We start from the raw sequence: 21,730 nt of genomic DNA on the forward strand, positions 1-21,730 counted from the left end.
ACTTATTTCCCTCTGCAGAATGCAAATAAATTCATATACTTTCCACAATGTGATTTTCCGGATTTAATTTGTGATGTGCTATCTCTCACTGTTACCAATAACCTACCCTTCAATTATGGGCTGCTCATGTCTTTGTCAGTGGGCAAACTTACAAAATCAGCAAGGGATCAAATACTTATTTCCCCCACTGTAAGTCTGTGTGTCTCAATTTTCACGTGTATTTTAGAACAGAATCTGCCAATGTAAAACCTGTACTAAAACAGATGGAAATGGACGTCTATGTGCTGGGGGTGCGTGCAGCATAAACATCCAATAAATAAAAAGTATAGAATAAAGACTTTTAGAATGCCAGCTTACAACAGATATTCTTTGTGATCTTAGAAACATAAGTGGTTATGTTCATGACACTATCATGGTGACCTCTTAACCTTGTCATTTTGGCATTCGGGGGTGCAAAAACTATTGAGGGATTAAAAGGGCAACCCCCAATCTCTCTAGTGGTCACTAAATCCTAAAATGTGCTTGAGAGTAGGTGTAACTCCCAATATCAATCTTTTAGGACATAAACATCTAGACCCCTTCTGAAATGGGGACTAAGGAGTCCTTTTATTAAGGTGCGCTAATAGATTTAGTACATGCTAAATGCTGCACAGCCCATTATATACCTATGGGCTACATGGCACTTAACGTACACTTATGTATTAGTGAGTGCTAAATCCATTAACACAGCTTAGTAAAGGACCTTTAAATGTCTAAGAACGTGCCGTGCCCTTGTCCCACCCAAAATATGCCCAGGCTATGGCCCCTTGAGATTGGCACACACTTGGTCTAATATGTGCATATCCCAGACTTTCCAAAATGGGGACTTAGATGGACTGCAAGATAAGTGTAGGTTTATGCACATATTAAACAAGAACAGAGCTTATAAAATGAGGGCCAAAACCTTTCAGTGCCACAGATTGCACAACTTACTGTCAAATGATCTAACATAGTACATATAAACAGTATGATGACGTTTGTTGCAATTATAAAACAGTTACTCCAAAATATAATGGAAACTTTACATGAGCCACTTCTGTAGGGTCTTGAATTTGACAGTTCTCATCAATCATAACTTTTTCTTTCAGGGAGTATGTGTTTGCCGTTAGTGTCACAAATTCACAGTAACCATACCTGAGCCCTCCTGACCTCCGATGAAAGGTCTTTTTCTCACCTCATCTGATGTAGATTTTCTTGCTAAAAGGCTGAATTTAGCGGGGCAGGAGAAATCAGAAACCGTATCCAACCAAGGGACAAGCAGTTGAAGGCATGCTCAACTCATGTAGGAAAAAGACAAAATAAACTTACCCTAAAGGTCTTTTAGTAAAAAGCAAAGACAAGTGTGTAGTTTCCCAGCACAACCTCCACCTACTGTGTTTAACTTTTCATTTTTAACAAAATGTGAATGTCTTTTGTAATCTTAAAACATTATCACAGGAAAACAATTATTACATGAGTGTGTGTGTGCTGGAGACAGGGGAAGGGGTAGGACACCTTTCTAAATAATCAATACAAGATCTGTTCCAGATCCGTACATGGTCCTGAACTCTGTTGTGTTACAAGACTCCAGCTTCAAATCTCTGCAGGCTGTGAGACCTTTCATTGGATGGACTTCTGCATTGGGCTTTCTGGACCATGCAGAGCCTCACAATAATGGAAGGCAACAGTTGTTGTGGAGGTGGCTGCAAAAACTGGAACAAGTTGGGTAGAGGAGGGGAAACTGCATCAGGAGAAAGACTATTCCAATTGGAGTGGAGGAGTGGCCTAGTGGTTAGGGTGGTGGACTTTGGTCCTGAGGAACTGAGTTTGATTCCCACTTCAGGCACAGGCAGCTCCTTGTGACTCTGGGCAAGTCACTTAACCCTCCATTGCCCCATCTAAGCCGCATTGAGCCTGCCATGAGTGGGAAAGCGTGGGGTACAAACGTAACAAAAAAAATTACCTTATAAGTGTGCAGAACCTTTCAGAGATTCTCATGGAAACCTGGCTGAAAAACACCAATAGAGAACAGACAGTGGCAATATCTATAGGCTGTGGAACGTACATTAGCAGTGTGTCACTGGAAAGCTTATCTCTGTTAAACACATTGATGCACTACAGCATTTACCAACAGATACATCACTGTTTCCTGCAGTTATGGGGGTTTTGTGAAAATGTTCAAAAAACATTTTAAGGTGAATTCTATATATGGTGCCTAGCATTATGCGCTATTTCTACGCTGATTTTTCGGTGCAGAAAAGCATCATAATGGAAGGTGCCAAAATGGCCCCAAAACAACCGATACGTGTTAACCCACACTTAACACACCCAGTTATAGAACAGCGTCTCTATATCAGTGGTTCCCAAACCTGATTCTGGAGGCTCCCCAGCCAGTCAGGTTTTCCGGATATCCACAGTGAATATTCATGAAAGATACTGGCATGCACTGCCTCCACTGCATGCTAATCTCTCTCATGAACATTCACTGTGGATATCCTGAAAACCTGACTGGGGTGTCTCCAGGACCAGGTTTGGGAATCACTGGCCTAAGTGTTTCCATGTAGATCTGAAAAGGGGACATAACGAAGGGAAGGACATGGGCGGGTCAGGGGTGTTCCTTTAAAATGTGCATATTTATAGAATTTGGAGGATCTGCGCCCAACTTGCGTGATGGGATTTACACCTGGTTTCAGTTGGTGTAAATCCTCACGCCCAAATCTAGGTGTGGATTCCGGCGCTACTCATTCTATAAAAAGTACGCATCTCAGAGCTCCCTTTATAGAATATCATTAAGTGCAGATTTATTTTGGCACCATATACTGAATCTAGCTGTTTATGTCCTCAATTGTTCGGTTTCTGGCCCTAGATTTTCATGGAACATTCTTTTTTTTTTTTCAAGAAAACAGAAAAACTGATTGAAACTGATTGTATTTTGTCATCATTTTTACCTTTTTCAAAATTAAAAGGCAAAATACAGGTTTCTCTCAGCTTCCACATGAAAACATGACCACTGATGTTCATAGTCAGTAATTTTGCAAATGTGCCCATTTTTCTGAACAGTCTGTAAAATTTAATAAGTTATTATTTAGTTAACAGAGCCAATTTTGCTAGATTCTGTTTTGGGTATTTTTGGTTTTTTTTGTGCAATCCCACATTGGCAAAAGCATCTCTGTAATACCTGCATGTCTACTATGTGAAAAGGAGTACACAGAGTTGGTTACAAAAAGTTTATCAGGAACAGAGTAACAAATAAAGATGGAATTTTTTTTAAAGACAGTTTTTCTTCTTAGATGAAAAAATATAGCTAAATGTTAAAATTGCTCAATACTTTGTGATTGTGGTGCATGCAAATACCATGTCAACTGAAAAGTAATTTTACAAACACTATCAGCTCAGCGCCTCTTACAAAAAAAAAATGTGCATCACACTCAGGGCTGACCAAGAACATACGGGCTCCCTCTATGTCCCTGAGTAATGCTAATGTTTCTGCCTTAAGCACACATGTATAGTCACCCCTCAATTTATTTCTTTTTTTTGCACTTGGCATTTCCAAACTGATGCTCCCAAATGAAAGCCATGTAATTTTTTGCTTTCTGCTCCCAAACACACAGCTTACTCTGCAAAAGTCCCATCCTTCTCATTCTGCCCCCTCTTCCCAGGTGCTGGTATACAACTTGCTGCTTTTCACAGTGCTTCCTAGGTCCATTTTCAAGGAAAGAATAAAGTTAGACAATGTATTTTCTTCTTTGTTTCATATTCCTAAGGCATTTCCTTGTTCAAAATTATTGCCTTTGTTATAAATGAGTTTGTCTTTTTTTTTGTTCATTCAGCACTTCAAATTCAAAATGTTCAATGCTCAGAAATCTTGCCCATATCTGACCCTTTCCACTTCTCTCACCCTGAGCATAATTCTTGTCGGGAAAATAGAGCTTTTATGAGCAGACATTGCACTACATAAATCTGATCCGAAACGCTCAAAAGCAACTAGTATTATAGGTTATATACAAAACCTAGAATGGTATCTCTTGGCTCTCCCCTTATTCTCTATGACAAACCAGAGGGAATAATTCTACAGTCAGTTGACTGCAAATCACGGATTGTACATATGCAAAACCAGCATCCTTTTTTGATAAATTAAGATATGGGAAACAAGTATCATAAAAATAATAATAATAAAAGGAATAACAGCATAATTTATGGCTATCCAGGACAAGAGATAGCTTTGCTAACACAATAAATGAATGAAGCTGAAAGCCAATCTGAAGGAATACTTAGTCTTGCCATGCTAGTGGCGATCTTGTAGTGAACTGTGGAATAACATTAGGGCACTAGTGTACGTGCTACAGTCTCAATGTTTTAAAAAGCAAGCTGTCAAAAAAGAAGCAAATGCATCTTCTTTGCCTGGCCCAAAGCCTGTAAGGCCTTAAACACTCACACCAGCCAGCCTCTTGCATAGAGATTTGCTGTTGTACAAATACTGACGGTCCTCTGGTAGCCCCCAAGCGGAGTATCCTCTTGAAAATCTGAAGAATTTTTTTTTGGTGTGAACTTTTTTTTTTTTTTTTGGATTAATGAAGCCTGGCTTGTGAATACCTAGAATTGAGTGCACACCACGTCTACATAGATTGTTGAGTTTTGCTTCCTAATTAATAAATATTTGATTAAAATGCCTTTTTTTTTTTTTTTGGTTTTTCACGTTCACAGTCCTGAGGTTTTTTTTTCCACTACTCATCTTCTTCCCGGTTGGCATAGATTCCGGCTTCCCAGCGTAGAGCCAGCGCACTCTTTCTGCGGTTCACCCTGGTGGCCTCAAGCACCTAAACAGAAAAACAGGATTCTAGTTTTAGTCCTTTTCTTTCTGTTCCATTGAAGTCTTTAAGGCATATGCTCAACACTGCTGACAACCTGATAGATTGCCAGCTGTACTCGCAGGATATAAGAACAAGACAGGCCTCCATTTGGATGTCATCAATGTAACCCAGACGGCATTCAAAGAGATAGCAGCCACATCACAAGAGCGGCAAACCTCAGTTATAGGCTTACTTGGGATCTACAGCTGTGACTGTACAGAGCAGATGGTGAAGAGGTTTGCTACACTTAGGGATTCTATTCTTAGGTAGTTTATAAATTGTAAATTCTTATTTCCTAGCTAATTAGGGCTTCTTGGAGGGCACAAAAACTGTGATCATCAGTGTTTTCATGCCACAGATATTAACACTGGGGGATCTTTTTTGGTGGTATCAAATATTTATTTATAAAATCTTATATTCTGGACAGTCTACAAAAAATATACACAATATAATAAAAACAAAAACCATGACGTATTAATCAAAAGAAATCAGATCCCAATACAATAAAACTACAATACTATACCAAAATAATGTACATTTGTGTCTCAGGAAACAAAGCAGAGAAAAGGCACAGAAAATGAGTGCAGGATACAAAGGGTGAGAGAGTACTAGGTGAAATGGTGCTTTTCTGGTGTTTATACAATAAACTTGAATTTGCATTGGGATATGTTTTATAGGGGTTTATTGGTTTTACACCAGAAGGCCTAGCACTATTTATATTGTACTACTGCTGTCATGGGATTTATATGATTTCCGGAGACGGGAAGGCAGTAGAACTAGAGGACATGAATTGAGGTTGAAGGGGGGCAGACTCAGGAATAATGTCAGGAGGTATTTTTCACAGAGAGGGTGGTGGATACATGGAATGCCCTCCCGCGGGAGGTGGTGGAGACGGTAATGGAATTCAAACGTGCATGGGATCAACAGAAAGGAATCCTATTTAGAAGGAATGGATCCATGGAATCTTAGCGGAGATTGGGTGGCAATGCCGGTAACTGGGAAGCAAAACCAGTGCTGGGCAGACTTCTACGGTCTATGCCCTGATTGTAACTGAATAGATATGGATGGGCATGAGTGTAAATTTAAAGGGCTTCGACATTAGCTTCAGAACTTTTAGTACAAGAAGAGTGCTGGGCAGACTTCTACGGTCTGTGCTCTGAGAATCGAAAGGACATATCAAGTATCACATACCATGTAAAATGAGTTTATCTTGTTGGGCAGACTGGATGGACCGTACAGGTCTTTATCTGCCGTCATTTACTATGTTACTATGATCATCTACCCCAAGTGTAGAAAACCTGGAGAAGAATATCAAGTGAGGATTAATTGACTTCTACTTGCCATTATTTACTAGACACACCTGTTGATCATGAGGCTCAAAGGAAATCACTGATCAGCTTGGCGGGGGAGGGGGGTTGCTATGAGCAAGCAGAAGCAGGAAACAAGTGCTTGCAGGCATGGAAACATTCCAGATGCAGGAAAGATTAGTAAAGGGCTAGATTTATCAAGGACAAACACAGATGAGTCTTGGAGGAAAACTGGGAGAGTTTGAATATTTAAACTCAGTCTCTCCTCTCCCTTCTATGAATATATAAAAGGAAATGGTGAAGGCAGAGAACATTTGGGGGTTGACTTAATGAATAGGAAATGAGAACCAAAGGGGAACATTTTTGGAGATGGATCAGGTTTTACATTTTGGTGAATTTTGGTTTTATTTGACTTTGCAGATGCTGCCTTTGCTCTTGCTGACCAATTTGTTTGCATTCAACTGGTGGGAGAATGCCTCATGCAGGGGAGAAAATCTTAGTCTCTCAAAGGGTTTATTTTTGATGAAACACCAGTAAAGCAGAACTGACATGCAGAGAGAGCGCAGAGGGCAGCATGCACTCAAGAGTCATAGGTGATCCTCATGCCAGGAGGAGTCAACATGGACAAGCAGAGCATATGTACCTCAGAGGTAGCTTTGTTACACAATAATTTACAGGCACGCTTGTGGGAAAGGAAAAGACCAGGGTTAGTACAGTGCACACAGAGGAGCTGAAAACAACACATGATAAATTAGGCAGAGGTGATACACGAGAATTCAAGTAACTGAGAAAGTCTGACATCTGAATTATGTTGTTAGCTGTTTCAGTCACCTGACCCCAAGTTATAATGGACAGGGCAGTCAGTACTAGTTTTGCAATTTCAGGTTTTCTAGTACAAAAACCCTGAATGCTCAGAACCAGAAGTTGAAAAAACCCAAGAATGTATCTGCTGTTCCTTAGCACCAGGTACTCACTCTTATGGTTTGTGAAATTCACACACTTGTGACGTGGAGAAAACCCATTTTAATAGTACTGTTTTCATTTTTAAAATGTGTGCATAAGACATTCCTTCTAAAGCGTGAGCCGTATCTTCTATCAAACACATTTTACAGAACAATTTTTCAGAATGAGGAATTTTGATTTCTCTTTTCCCAGCTCTGGCTTCAGCTGGCTTTCAGTAGAAAGGACACTATCAATTAGGACAAATCACGAACAAGGCTGCTACACATGTTACACAGCACAGCCCTGGTTATGCCCTTCAGCATGCATAGAAATGTTGCTCTGACTTTCTTAAGAAATGTGATGGGAGAAAGCCTAGACTCTCACAGTACATAAGTAATGCCATACTGGGAAAAGATGAAAGGCCCATCGAGCCCAGCATCCTGTCCCCGACAGCGGCCAATCCAGGTCAAGGGCACCTGGCAAGCTACCCAAACGTACAAACATTTTATACAAGTTATTCCCGAAATTGTGGATTTTTCCCAAGTCCATTTAGTAGCGGTCTTTGGACTTGTCCTTTAGGAAACCGTCCAACCCCTTTTTAAACTCTGCCAAGCTAACCGCCTTCACTACGTTCTCCGGCAACGAATTCCAGAGTTTAATGATGCGTTGGGTGAAGAAAATTTTTCTCCTATTTGTTTTAAATTTACTACACTGTAGTTTCATCGCATGCCCCCTAGTCCTAGTATTTTTGGAAAGCGTGAACAGACGCTTCACATCCACCTGTTCCACTCCACTCATTATTTTATATACCTCTATCATGCCTCCCCTCAGCCCCCTCAGTGCCATCTGCTATCCCTAAGCACGGACAGTAAGAATACCATGATGCTGTTTGTACTGCCCAGAGTTGCAAGGAGCTGCAGTGGGAATCGAACCAAGCTCCCCTGTTTCTCAGGCCACTGCACTAACCAATAGGCTACTCCTCCACTCCCATGCCCCTCACATGGTCACGCCCCCTTTGAGTCCCATGTGATGGGATTTTGGCGCCTTACGTTAAGGAATAGTGCGCAGCCAGATGGATGTACAAATCCTAATTTAGGTGCCACATTTTGGACCATGTATCTATAATACAGGGGTATGTATGTAAATACTGATTTTAGAAAGCCGCTACTGTGAACATATTTTGAGCAGAATTGAAAGTATATGTGCATTTCTGATTCTGCAATGCAACAAGCACATACTTAAAAAGAGTTTTTCGCTCAGATCCTTAATTGGGTCTTTGTGGATATTCAGTTTTGTAAAATCCAGCATTTATGTAGGTTGTAGCATCAGGATTCACATGTTCAAAACCCTGAGTGATGCTGTTCCTTTTTTTGTACATGTACTTTGTAAAACTGTTGTTCCTACTTGACATGCTGCAAAATACATGTTTATTTCCCGCTGTCCTATACACTTGTATTTTACAAAAGACTCTGCATTCAGCAAGGTGAAAGTCAGTTATACCTGTTAATTTCCTTTTCTTTAGTCCAGTCACACCAGTATGGACAAGTGGGATTGTGTTCTCTTTCCTACCAGTAGATGGAGGTAGAGGGGTGAACCGTTCAATGACATCACTGGTACACAGTCTGGTACTCTGCTAGAACTTTCCAGTATGACACTGCCACAGAAGCGTAAGGTCCTGTTAAATCACCCCAAAGCCCACAATTAACCTCAAACCTAAACTATATACACAATGAAAGAAAAGGATCCCAGAATGGTGTGGCTGGACTAAAGGAAAGGAAGTTAACAGGTATGACTAAATTTTATCTTTCCAAGCATCCCAGCTACACTAGTCTGGATAAATGAGATGTACTTAAGTAGTATCTCACTGGGAGGAGGAAGGCAAGGCCCCCTGGATCACCACCCTGCCATACATAGGTCCAGTAGCTTCTGGCTAAAACATAAATTCTGTAGTGTTTTACAAATGAAAAATTGACCAAGTGGTTGCTCTGCAAATGTCTTTAGGTGATGTTGCACAAGCTTCTGCCCACAAGGCTGCCTTTCCATGGGTAGAATGGGCCTTGAGGCCCTTTGGAACTGACAAACATATGTCGCCTCGATAGTCGCTTTGATCCAGTGTGCTACTGTTGCCTTGAAGCTGCCAGACCCTTGTGTGATCCATAGAACAGTACAAACAAATGGTTCAAGAGCTGGAAATAATGTGTTTCCTGCAAGTAATGGAGCAATGCTCTCTGCACATCCAGCCTGTGAAGCTTTCTGGGCTGAGCGCCTGTTATCCAGTCCAGGACCGCAGGAAAGCAAATCTCCTTGTTAAGATGGAGCAGGGAAATCACCTTTGGCAGAAAAGCCAGGACTGTACACATGGAAATGGACTAGTCCACAAAAGATAAGTATTGGTCCCTACAAGAAAGAAATTCTGAATCCCTGCAAGCCAAGGTGATGGCAACCAGGGAAATCGTCTTCAGCATAAGATCATTTAGAGAGGCCACCCTCAATGGTTCAAAGGGCAGGCCCACAATAACATTCAGCATGAGCTTCAAGTCCCAATGTAAACAACAGGGTAAAACAGAAATTAGCTAATGTTACAATAAATTTTGCTGATACTGCAAATTGTAGACTGGATGGGAGGGGGATTGATGCTCAATCCAGTGTATATAAGGCACTGTGATACTGTATCTAGTCAGAAGGTGAGATGATTAACTGAGTGGCTCTTTACCACAGTGGTCTCTCTCCATCTCGTAACAAATCCCTATTTGTTACTGCCTAATTACTTTGCCTGCTTACATTGTCTAATTACTCTGATTACCTTATTACGTTGATTGCTTTATTACATGATTACTTTGTCTAATTAGTTTGTCTAATTGCTTCATTATCTGAATGCTTGGTTATCATCTATAACTGGTAAGTAATAAAGACTTCTTATTTCTGCAGAAACACAGTCTCTGTCCTCCCTAATTTCTCCTATGCACTCTGCCTATCCTGTCATCTCATATCTTGGGAATGGCTGGTCCACTGTATTCTGGGGTATTTTTTACAGTGTTATTCAGAACATTGCTGGAGTTTTGAGCATTGGGGCCTGAGAGAGAGAGAATGTTGAGCTCATGAGGATTCAAAGACCTTCCAGACTTGAATGTAAGCCAGGGAGAGGGAGATAGGTGGAGGACTTATGGGCCAAGAGCCTTTCAAGGGACAAACATTCAGCCAGAAGTGATCTGGATCCTCCATCTTTGTCACCCCTGCCAAGGGAGACCTTGACTCCTGGGAAGTACAAGAGGGGCATCTGCAAGCAGGTGAACCAAGACTGCAGACCAAGGCTTCCGAGGACAGTCTGGAGCTACCAAGAGAATCAGAAAAGAGTGCTAGGCCACTCTGTGCAGCACCCTCCCTATGAAAAGCCAAGGCAGAAATATGTAGAGTGGCTCATGCTGGGGCCACTCTTTTCTAGGGTATTGATGCCATCGACCCAGTCATTCTTCTGTGACTGAAAAAGTGAGCTGCTTTGGCACTCTGGCTTGAGGCCATCAGACAAAGACTGGTCTCTCCCACTTATCCACTATCTTGGAAGGCCACAGGGCTCACACTGTCCCAGATCCAGGGTGGATCAGCTGAGAAAGTCCACAATCTGGACCAGTAACAGCATCAGAAAGTGGTTCCCTGCCCAGTGGCACAGAGCTGCTGCCTTCTCCTACTACTACTTATCATTTCTATAGCGCTATTAGACGTACACAGCGCTGTACACTTGAACATGAACAGAGAGTCCCTGCTCGACAGCGCTTACAATCTAATTAGGACAAACAGGACAAATAAGAGATAAGGGAATTACTAAGGTGGGAATGATAAAGTATGGGTACATACTCCTTCTACCTTAGAGTTGTTTGATATCACCCACACCACTTTGCCTTGCAGGATGGGGAGGAACTCCAGCAGACCAAAGACCACCACCAGCGTGCCCCAGTGAGCCCTTCAGTCCCTAAGACTAGAATCTGTGGTCACCACAATCCAATTTGGAGGGTCTAAGCAAACCCAATTTGGAGGGTCTAAGCAAACCCCCTTAACAGATAAGCCATACGAGTTCATCAGGAAAGGCTCCTCTAAACCACCTGTGGAAGAGGCACTCTATCCTCAAAAATCCTGAGACCCTGGGAACCAGTGAGACAGCAAAGCCCCCTGAAGAGGTTGAATATATGCATACACACTCATGGGACTACCTCCAGGGCTGTCGCCATCAAACCAAGGACGTGAAGGTAGTTCCATGTCTCAGGGGCCGGTAAAGCTTGAAGGCTTTGCAGATGGGACTTGAGTTTGAGCATCTGCTCCTTAGTGAGAAACACTGTCCCCCAAGTCATATTGACAGATAGTTTGCTCCACATTACCTGCCTGATATGATACTGCAGGAAATTCACCCTACCCCCCCCCCCCCCAGCTTACTTCCCCCTCACTTTGTCACTCTATTCACTACCTCCCCTCCTACTGTATCATACCTTAATTTATTCTATTAATTACTTATATAATCTACTGCTAATTATTATTGTAAATTAGACACTCCTGTGTTTCTTCCCCCTTTTCCTTTCCTTGATTATTTTAATTGTACACTGCTTAGATAATCATTTTATTATATACAGTAAATAAACTTGAACTGTGAACCTTCAGATACTCCAACCACTGAGAAGGAACCAAATGGATCTTGAACCAGTTTACCATCCAGCTCAGGCCATCCAGGAGCTGGATCACTTGGGAGGTCGCTGCTGTGGACTCCTCTTCTGAATCCATTCAAGACAGGGATGCATAGCTGGGCTGCCACTACTACCATCACTTTCGAAGAGGTGAAAGGGGCCATTGCCAACTCAAACAGGAGGGCACAGAACTGAAAATGCTTCCCCAGGACACAAAAGCGCAAGTAGTGCTTGTGAGTGGTCGGATGGACATATAAAGATAGGCCTCCATCAGATTCAGGGAGGTAAGAAACTTGCCCTGCTGAACGGAGGCAAGACTGAATGCAGTATCTCCACGTGAAACTGCAGCACTCACAGTGCCGTGTTGACCCTTTTGAGGTCCAGAATAGGTCTGAAGGAGCCCAATTTCTGGCACCATGAAATAGATGGAGTAGCATCCTCTGCCCACCTTTGCCCCATAAGGCACAGCCCCCAGTCCTTTATCTCATGGGTCGTGGCTCCTAGGAGCAGCACTGCCCCGTGTGAGGGACTTCTTGACAAGGAGGGCTATGCTCTGGAATTATTCCTAAGATGGGGCCCCAATATGTGTCAGGAAAATGCAACACTGAAGGAGCTGAGGGGGAAATGGCTGCCATTCATGCCAAGTCCATTGGGACTGCAAGCTGATCAGAGGCAGGATGGGCAGCTCCCAATCTGTCCTCCCCTGACCCCCCTCCCCCAGGCCTTTTCCACCTAAGGAAATGGCCCACTACAAGCTGGGCAGACAACTGGCAGCTGTGTTAGCTACTAGCTCATACAAGCAGCGCAGCCTCTGTTGGTTGGTATGCCCCACTATGTGGTCGGCCTGCCTGGACCGGCATGCTCCTACCAGTGGCCCAACTAACTGCGATCCAGCACTCACCTGACTCCTGTGATCCCCCTGGGCTACTGAGGTGGCTGCTTTTCTTTTTTGAAAGCCCTAAATTGGGCTTGCTCTCATTTTATTAAAGTAAAGTCTATTTAAAGTTGGAAAGCCCAGATTCTCCAATCTCCATTTTTTTTTTTTGTTGGAGGACCTAGGCTGTCTAGAACTGCAGGGAACCCCTGGGGAGGGAGGGAGCGGGATGGGGACCTACATCCCTACAAGCAAGGGCCTCGTATAGACTGAGCCTGAGTGCCACCCTGTAGGTACCTGTAAGTACTGGCTGGGGGCTGCAAGCCCTAGCTCTGCACTCAACTGGTGGACTGGGGGGTAGGGGTGAGGCCATTAGGCTTAACCATGGCGCTAGGCCAAAGCACCTGTGCACCAGGGAGCTAGGCCTAGGACCAACACCAGCCTGAACACTCTTACCATCTGCTGGAGGTAGGTAGATACTGCAAGGTTCCAGGAGAGCATTCGCATATATCCTGGTGATGTCACTGGAAGTTTCAGCTCTCTACCTCAATCTACTGGTAGGAAAGGGAACATAATCCCACTTGTCCAGACTGATGGGAGCTAGAACCATAAGGAAGCCATTTTCTGAAATATGTTTGACATCCCATTTCCTACCTGGATGGCGTATGCAAAATCGGGCTTCACATATACTTTAAGGAAACTATTAAAGCAAAAAGGAAAGGAAACTCAGGAATAAGACATTGAGAAGATAGAACACAGCCATGTGTTGACATTGTAAGTAGTGCACCTTGCCATAATTTGTATCGTTATTTGAATATTTTTACTGCTGTAATTGTGTATTGCTTCTGTTTGATTTATTCTTACCGTACACCACCTTGAGTGAATTCTTTGAAAACGGCGGTAAATAAATCCTAACAGAATAATAAATAAAAAGCAGGTAAGTTGCTATTTAGTGGACTTGGGATAGTACTTATGTTTTACATCCTGCTTCAGTTTTTGCCTACTCAACAGAGGAGAAACAAAACATGGAGCACTTACACTGCTATCATCCACCCGTTCACGCTGTTTGGTTTTATGGGATTCAAAATCTTCCAGGAGGGTCTCCATCAGATTTTTGGGACGCTGGGGTCCTGCAGCCTCATCAGCGAGTAAATCAGCCTGCGGTGAGGAGCCCTCTGCTGTAGGTGATGGGAGAGGTCTGATTTTTTCGATTCTTCCTGAAATGTAAACAGAGGGAGAGGGTAAGACTATGCATGAGGCTTCAGCGCCAGCAGTCTTGTGATTAGATTCCATCTATGAGAAACACAGCTGCAGCCAGAGGACCTTCTGGGATAATGAAACAACATGATATCACAGCTACATTTATCTAATTTTTGTAATTTCTGAATTGGAGAGCCAGGTTGGAACAGATATAGCTTTTTTAAATTATGGTTTTGGTTTTTATGTTTTACCTCGCTTAGGGTACAGTGATATTTTAGTACATAATAAGTGTTTTAAATAAATAAAACTACCACCTTATTTTCAACTGGGTCCCAGAGGTACAGAAAGAGAAAGTGACTTCTTCCCCAAGGTCAAGTCAAGGGTCAGTAGAAGGGGAAAGCCTCATTCTCATGGTCTAGGTCTTCCCAACTGCCACCCCTTCCCCCCTGGCCTTTTACCTAACACAGCATTTCAACCAACTACATGTCCAACAATTCTCTTAAATGGACAACCTGGAATGCTTTTTTCCGAGTACAAAACAGATAAAGCAAAATAAATGTAGTCACCGCTCTCTCCCCACCCAGATCATTAAGCTGTTGCACTCAGTGGTGTGCTGGAGCAGGCTCTCACAGGCTCGCAAGAGCCGGTTGTTAAGTTTTTAAGAATTTTGGGAGCCGGTTGTTAAAGTAGGGCCCTCCATGGCTACTTTAACAACTGGCTCCAAAAATGTAGGCTTGGGCCCCCTGCTGAATTCTCTTTTACTTTGCTGGTGGGGATGCTGAGCCCTGCCAGCCAAGTAAATAGACTGCTGCTGTTCCCCGCTCCTTGTTTCCAGCTCTGAGCAGCAGGCTGGGACTTCTCCAGCATGTGTGAAAAGTTTCAGCATACTGCTCAGAGCAAGACGTTGGGAGTGGTGGCAGTCCATTTATTGACTGCCAGCAAAGGTATGCCTAGTGTGCCCGCACGAAGGGAGGGAGGAGAGAGAGGCAAGTGTTGCTCCCCCCCGGCCACCCTTGGCCCTTCCAACTGCAGAGCTGGCTACGTCCGGAGAAAGAGCCTGTTGTTAAAAATTTACCAGCACACCCCTGGTTGCAGTTAAAGTAATGGACACTACTACTACCATGATTGTGTGGCTACCATCAGCCAGCTGCTCTATCTGGGTGCAGAATGGGGAAATCTACAGTTATATAGTGCTCCCTCATTTAACGGGTCTTTTTACAAAAGGTTAGAGTGCGCTAAATACTGTGCATCCTATTTTACACCTCTGGGCCATGAGGCAGTTAGTGCATCTTACGTTTTAGTAAAAGGGTCCCTAAATGGCTGCCCTGTAATACTACAAATGGTTTTATTATTTATCCATGAACACTGCTTATCCTCCTTTCTGAAAAAAAAAAAAAAAATCAAAGCAGGCTATAATAATGAAAAGTAAAACCAAACATTTTTAAAAGCCAAATAAAAAAAGAGAGACAGAAAAAAGCATAAAAATCTCACATAAAAATGTACACAGTAAGGGGGAGCTTCTAAATATGGCGCCTAAAAAATACTAAGTGTATTCTATAATCGGTGCCTAGATTTAGGCGCCGATTATAGAATACACTTAGTTGATATTTCAGCACCTAAATCTACATGCATCTATTTACACCAACGAAAATGTGGCATAATTCCTAGAGCACATATTTAGGCGCACTGGGCTATATTCTATAAGTAGGTGTGTAAATTTCAGAACGCCCATAAAATGCCCATTTCCACGCCCCTTTTCGCCTGCACATGTTAGAAGTTCGGTGCACATCATTACAGAACACGCTTAGCGAGTTGTGCATCTAACTTCTAATCAGTGCCAATTAGTGCTCAATATTGCTTGTTAAGTGCTGTTATCAACGAGCATTAGCTTCAGTTTGTTAAATTATGAGCACTGTTATAGGATCTATGCCGATTTCAGTGCCGATCTCTAGGCACGCTATATAGAATCTGGGGGTAACAGACCAACAATAAAACAAACTACACAAAAGCATCATAAAATAATAATAAAATCCAATGAAAGCCGAGCACAATAAAATCTGCAAACCTCAAACTATTATACAAAATGCTGCAGTAGTTTTGCTGTTTTCAGAAATAAAAGGATCACCGAAGACCAGCTCATGGCTAGAGACAGTTTTAACCAGCTCCTGGTGGACAAGCACTGGATCAGGACAACCTGTACTTCCTGGACACCAGAGGGTTAGAAGATATGAGTGGATGAAAGGCCTGAAGCTGAAATATCATTCATAAGAAATGGGTCAGACTAAAGTCTTTCCTCATGTCACGGTTGTGGCCGTGCCCTTATGTTCAGATCTACTGTTTCTCTGTATCTAGCTCTGTGACCTCTCCAGTCTGCTTCATTTCCTATTGTTGTTCTTCCTGTAAGCCAAGCCTCGCTATGGTCTCCCTGCTTCTGCTTCATTTCCTGTTGTTGTTCTTTCTGTTAGCCAAGCCTCGCTTTGGTCTCCCTGCTTCTGCTTCATTTCCTACTTGTGACATCATCAGCCTACTCCTTTATAAGGACCCAGGGAGCTTTCCTACGTTGCCTTTGCAAGAGGTCTCTTAATCTTGTGTTACCGGTTTAGATCACTTCCCTGCTTGGCTTTGTTCCTGAGAATCTGGCTCTTGAAGGTCTGTTCTGTGTTTCTTTGAGTCTTGTGTTTCAATGCTTTGCTTTCTTTCTGTGTGTTTGCTTTTGAACCATGATCCTGAAAGCTTGGCTCTAAAGCCACACCCTGCCCTTGGTGTCTGTGTCTGTTTGACTCTACCCTTGGCTCCTGCTTTTAGTCTAGCTCTGCTTTTGACTCTTGCTATAGTTAAGCTCTGTGATTAAGCCAATCTCTGTGTTTAGCCAAGCTCTGTTTCTGTTTCCCCTGTTCTGTTCCTGTGTGTGTTGGAGCCAGGTTCTGCTCCTGCTCTATGTTTGAGCTAGTTCTGTCCCAGTTCCCTCGTAAGCCAAGTCCCTTTCAGTATCCTGTTCCAGCCATGCCAAGTCTGTTCCAGAATCCTGTTCCAGTCAAGCCAAGCCAATTCCAGAATCCTGTTCCAGCCAAGTCAAGTCTGTTCCAGAATCCTGTTCCAGCCAAGCCTGTTCAAGAATCCTGAATCCTGTTCCAGCTAAGCCTGTTTGAGAATCCTGAATTCTGTTCCAGCCTAGCCTGTTTGAGAATCCTGAATCCTGCCCCTGCCTTGTTTATTGTTTTGCTTCTGTTATTCTTGTTGCCTAGCTCCTACCCTGTCTTGCCTGTCTAGTTGTGCTTTGTCTTGTCTCTTTCAGTCTAGTCCTGTCCGGATCCAGTCCTTGCCTTGTCCTTGTCTTGCCCTTTTCTGGACCCAGTTTTAATCTACTTCCGTGTTTCTTGCATTTCTGGGTCCCAGTTTTAATCCAGTTCTGAGTCTTGCCTTGTCCTGTCTGGGTTCCAGTTCTGGCCCTTGCCTTCTTTTCCTTGCCTCATCTGGATCTGGTTCTTGTGTTGTTCATTGTGTTTAGTTACCTCTGTCCTGCCTTATTGAGTCTGTTAGTTTATCCTAGTCCAGTCTGTTCTGATTCCTGCCTGTGCCAGCCCCAGTGATTTGTCTGCCAAATCTCCGGCTTTGATCCAAGGGCTCACCATTCCTGACAGTTGTGACACCTCAAGACCAGTATCTTGTTTCCAACAGCAGCCAATCCAGGTCACAAGTACCTGGCAGGATCCTAAAATGAGTAAGATTCTATGCTGCTTATGCCAGAGAGAAGCAGTGGCTTAATAATGGTTTTTGGACTGTTTCTCCTGGAACTTGTCCAAACATTTTTAAAATCCAGCTATACTAACTACTTTTACCAAATCCTCTAGCAATGAGTTCCAGAGCTTAACTATGCGATGAGTGAAAAAATATTTACTCTTATTTATTTTAAATGTACTTACTTAGTAACATCATGGCATGTCTTAGTACTTTCTGAAAATGTAAACAACTGATTCCCATATACTCGTTCTACTCAAGAATTCTGTAGACTTCTATCATATCTCACCTCAGCTATCCCTTCTCCAAACTGAAAAGCCTTAACCTCTTTAGCCTTTCCCCTTAATAATTTTTGTTGTTAGCATTATGAGGTTCTGTTCTAGTCTCCATTCTTTCCTAGTAATTCCTAACATTCTATTTGCTTTTTTTTTGTCAATGCCACACACAGAGAATTTCAATATATTATCTTTTTCTTGAGTAGTGACTCCTAATGTGAAATACAGCATTATTTAGCTGTATTATGTAAGTCACATTGAGCCTACAATAGTGGGAAAATGTGGGATACAAATGTTACAAACAAACAAACAAACAAATAAATAAATAAAGTCACTCTTCCCTATGTGTATCACTAGGCACTTATCTACATTACATTTCATTTGCCATTTGGCTGCCTAATCTTTTAGAGGGGCATTTTCGATATGATATCTAAGCTGGACTTTGGACGTTTTGCACTAAATGTCCCAAATCCAAATAGGAAATATGGACGTTTCTGAAACAGCAAAACCTTCTATCTTTTTTTTTTTCAAAATGGCCACATACAAGATGTCTTTGTGCTCTGTGCATTTATCTTTTTAGGCCATAAAAAAAAAATAATCCCAAAACGTCCAAGTGAAAAAAGCACAAAATCAAGCTATTGAGATGTAGGAGGAGCCAACATTCTTAGTAGACTGGCCATACAGACATCCCAGGAGACCAATGGGGCACCCTAGGGGGCACTGCAGTGGACTTCATATAGAAGTTCCCAGATACACATCTGTTACTCCCTTATACTGTATGTTGAGCCCTCAAAAACCCACCAAAAACCTACTGTACCCAACTGTACACCACTACAGTAGCCCTTATGGGTGAAGGGGTCACCTATATTTGAGTACAGAATGTTTTGGGGAAGTGTGGGAGGGCTCACACTTTCCACCACAAGTATAATAGGTAGAGTGGAATATGGGTCTGGGTCCTCCTCTCTATAGCGCACTTCATTGACCACTACACTACTCCAGGGACCTGCCCTGCTGCTCTAATACACCTGGCTATAACATCTGAAGCTGTCATAGAGGTTGGCAATATTTTTAATCACATCTTGGAGGGGGGGAGGGTGTCAGTGACCACTGGGGGAGTAAAAGGAGGATCACCCCTGATTCCCTCATCTGATCATTTAGGATACCTTTTTGTGCCTTATTTATTCTAAAACAGGTCTAGACCAAAACGTTGAAGTTTCAGCCCTAGACATTTTCGTTTTGTTCCATTACGGCTGTAAAATGTTCAAGTGTTAGAAACGCCCTAAGCCTGCCCCGAACCACCCTTGACACGCCCCCTTGCAATTTGGATGCACTGCAGACGAATTGTATAGATAAACATCTGCAAAATAGGCTTTAAAAATACTAATTTGGACATTTTGAGAAGAAATTTGTCCACTTAGACTTACCAAGTTCCATAGCTTACTATGGAACTTTGTAAGTCTAAGTGCTTTGAAAATATGCCTATTAGTCTCCTAAGGTCCTCTTACAATTTTTTCACAATTTACATTTAATTTAACAACTTTGAATAATTTTGTGTCATCTACAAATTTGTTGTTCCCATTTTCAGGTTATCCTATATAATAATTATCACCTCCAACAGGATGTGCTTGGGACCGTGCCTGCTGGAAGTGGTCTGCTAGGCAGGCACGCACTGACCTCAGTGACATCAGTGACAGACAATTTGGCAAAGCAAAACAATCTGAGTGCTGGCCATTAGGACACAGGGTTGATAGGAGAGTTTTAAAAGACTGAAGGAACCCAAAGTGTTAAATGGGGGGAGGGGGGAGTTCTGAACGACTGAAAGACATGAACATTTGGGAAAGGAAAACAATCTGAATGCTGGCCATTAGGACACAGGGTAGATAGGAGAGTTTTAAAAGACTGAAGGAAAGGAAAGTGTTAAACTGGAGAAGGGGGGGGGGGGGGAGTTGTGAATGACTGAAAGACATGCAAATTTGGGACAGGAAACAATCTCAATGCTGGCCATTAGCACACAGGGTACATAGGACAGTTTTAAAAGACTGAAGGAACCAAAGTGTTCGGGGGGGGGGGGGGGGGGGGGGGCAAGTTCTGAATGAATGAAAGAAATGAAAATTTACGGAGGAAACACAATCTGAATGACGGGATTGTACACCAGGGTAGATAGGACACTTTTTAAAAAAATGAAGGACGTGAAAACATTACATCTTGGGGGAGGGGTGAGGAGGAAAGCGGTGGGGTATCCGGATACTGGGCATTAGGGCCACGGGGGTACATAGACTTTTGAAAGCCTTAAGGAATCCAAAGTGTGGGAAGGAGGAGGAAAAGGAGGGGAGGGAACCGGGTGAGGGGCATTAGGAAGAGGGGAGGGGGCCCTGTTCACCACACACTCTCATTCTCACAACACACTGTCACACGGACAGTCTCACTCGTCACACACCCGCACAATCACTCTGGCTCTCTCTCTCAAACATACACACTCCAGGAAAACCTTGCTCGCTGCCCGTTTCATTCGTTCCAGAAACGGGCCTTTTTTACTAGTTTATAGATATGTTAAAAAGCACCGGCCCTAGTACAAAGCTCTGGGGTACTGCACTATTATCCTTCCTCCACTGAGAAAACCGACCAAAAGTGAGACTACAGTAGGCTGATCTCAAAGCATACCATGGAAATAACAGCTCTAGCCCTACCACACGTAACTCTTGAGTTCAACATGTAAACCATTCACAGCATGACGACTGGAGGAAGAATTCTAGTCTTAGTATCACTCTTAAGATTATAATTTGAGACTACAATTTTTTCCCTCCAGTCTTTATGCTGTAAATGTGTCATTATTTAGCAGCAATGAGGTCAGAACTCTTTTGTGGACACTGAGGGAATCCCATCATGAGTGGCACTGCAGGAGGTCAAATAGAAGTAAAAAATTAACAACTATATTGCACACAACTACTAACCTTTTCACAGTGAATGCACTTAACCAGTAATTTCCTTTGAGGATTATTTAACCCCCAACTACAGATACTTGTGTTTAGAAGTTTTCAGATCATTGTGACTCCTGAGGCAGGTGATTGCACCAAAATACAGAACAATGTCAAGCCTTTCTCTGAACTCTCACTCTCTTTGAGGATTTGTTTCATGCAGACCTGTTGGATATTTAATATTTGTACCTTGATATTTAAAATATTTTATGGTTTTGCACCACATTAATTGTGCTGCTTTGCTATTTGAACTACTGTAGAAATGTTGATTAAATTGAGAGATCCCTTCATATTACATTTTCCATCGTCTAAAGGTATTCATTATCAGAGTATTTTAAAATAATCTTTTACTTATTTGACAGCTCAAGACAAATCCCTCCTTTCAGTACCCATCTCCACCACCGCCAACTCCAGGCTCCACCCTTTCTGCCTCGCCTCACCCCATGCCTGGAATAAACTCCCTGAGCCCATCCGCCAGGCCCCCTCCCTGCCCATCTTCAAAGCCTTGCTCAAAGCCCACCTCTTCAATGTCGCCTTCGGCACCTAACCACCATACTTCTATTCAGGAATCTAGACTGCTCCAATTTGACATTTCGCCCATTACATTGTAAGCTCTTTTGAGCAGGGACTGTCCTTTTTTGTTAACTGTACAGCCGCTGCGTAACCCTAGTAGTGCTCTAGAAATGTTAAGTAGTAGTAGTAGAATTCATTATCAGAGTATTTTAAAATAATCTTTACTTATTTGACAGCTAGTCATTAGATGTCGAATGATCCCTTGGTAATCCATTCCATTGGTTTACTTAAGCTTTAGTAAACATCAGAAAACTTGGCTTAAGTATTTGAGCTAAGCTTTTCCTGGATTTTAATTCTTTTGCTAATGA

The 21,730-nt window shown here is 42.6% G+C and overlaps 1 protein-coding gene across 2 annotated transcripts in view; it reads right to left on the reverse strand.

Moving 5' to 3' along the window:
• Positions 1–2,943: 2,943 nt before the first annotated feature.
• Positions 2,944–21,730, reverse strand: part of PALM2AKAP2 (PALM2 and AKAP2 fusion) — a 571,059-nt gene continuing 552,272 nt past the window's right edge. For both annotated transcript variants that reach the window (XM_030193777.1, XM_030193776.1), the window contains 2 exons: positions 13,700–13,878; positions 2,944–4,835 (listed from right to left, as the gene is read on the reverse strand). In XM_030193777.1, the coding sequence (XP_030049637.1) occupies positions 4,743–4,835; positions 13,700–13,878 (272 nt within the window). In that variant the 3' untranslated portion in view covers positions 2,944–4,742. The remainder of the gene's footprint in view (positions 4,836–13,699; positions 13,879–21,730) is intronic.

This window comes from Microcaecilia unicolor, chromosome 2 (genome assembly GCF_901765095.1).
Source record: "Microcaecilia unicolor chromosome 2, aMicUni1.1, whole genome shotgun sequence".
Lineage (NCBI taxonomy): Eukaryota > Metazoa > Chordata > Amphibia > Gymnophiona > Siphonopidae > Microcaecilia > Microcaecilia unicolor.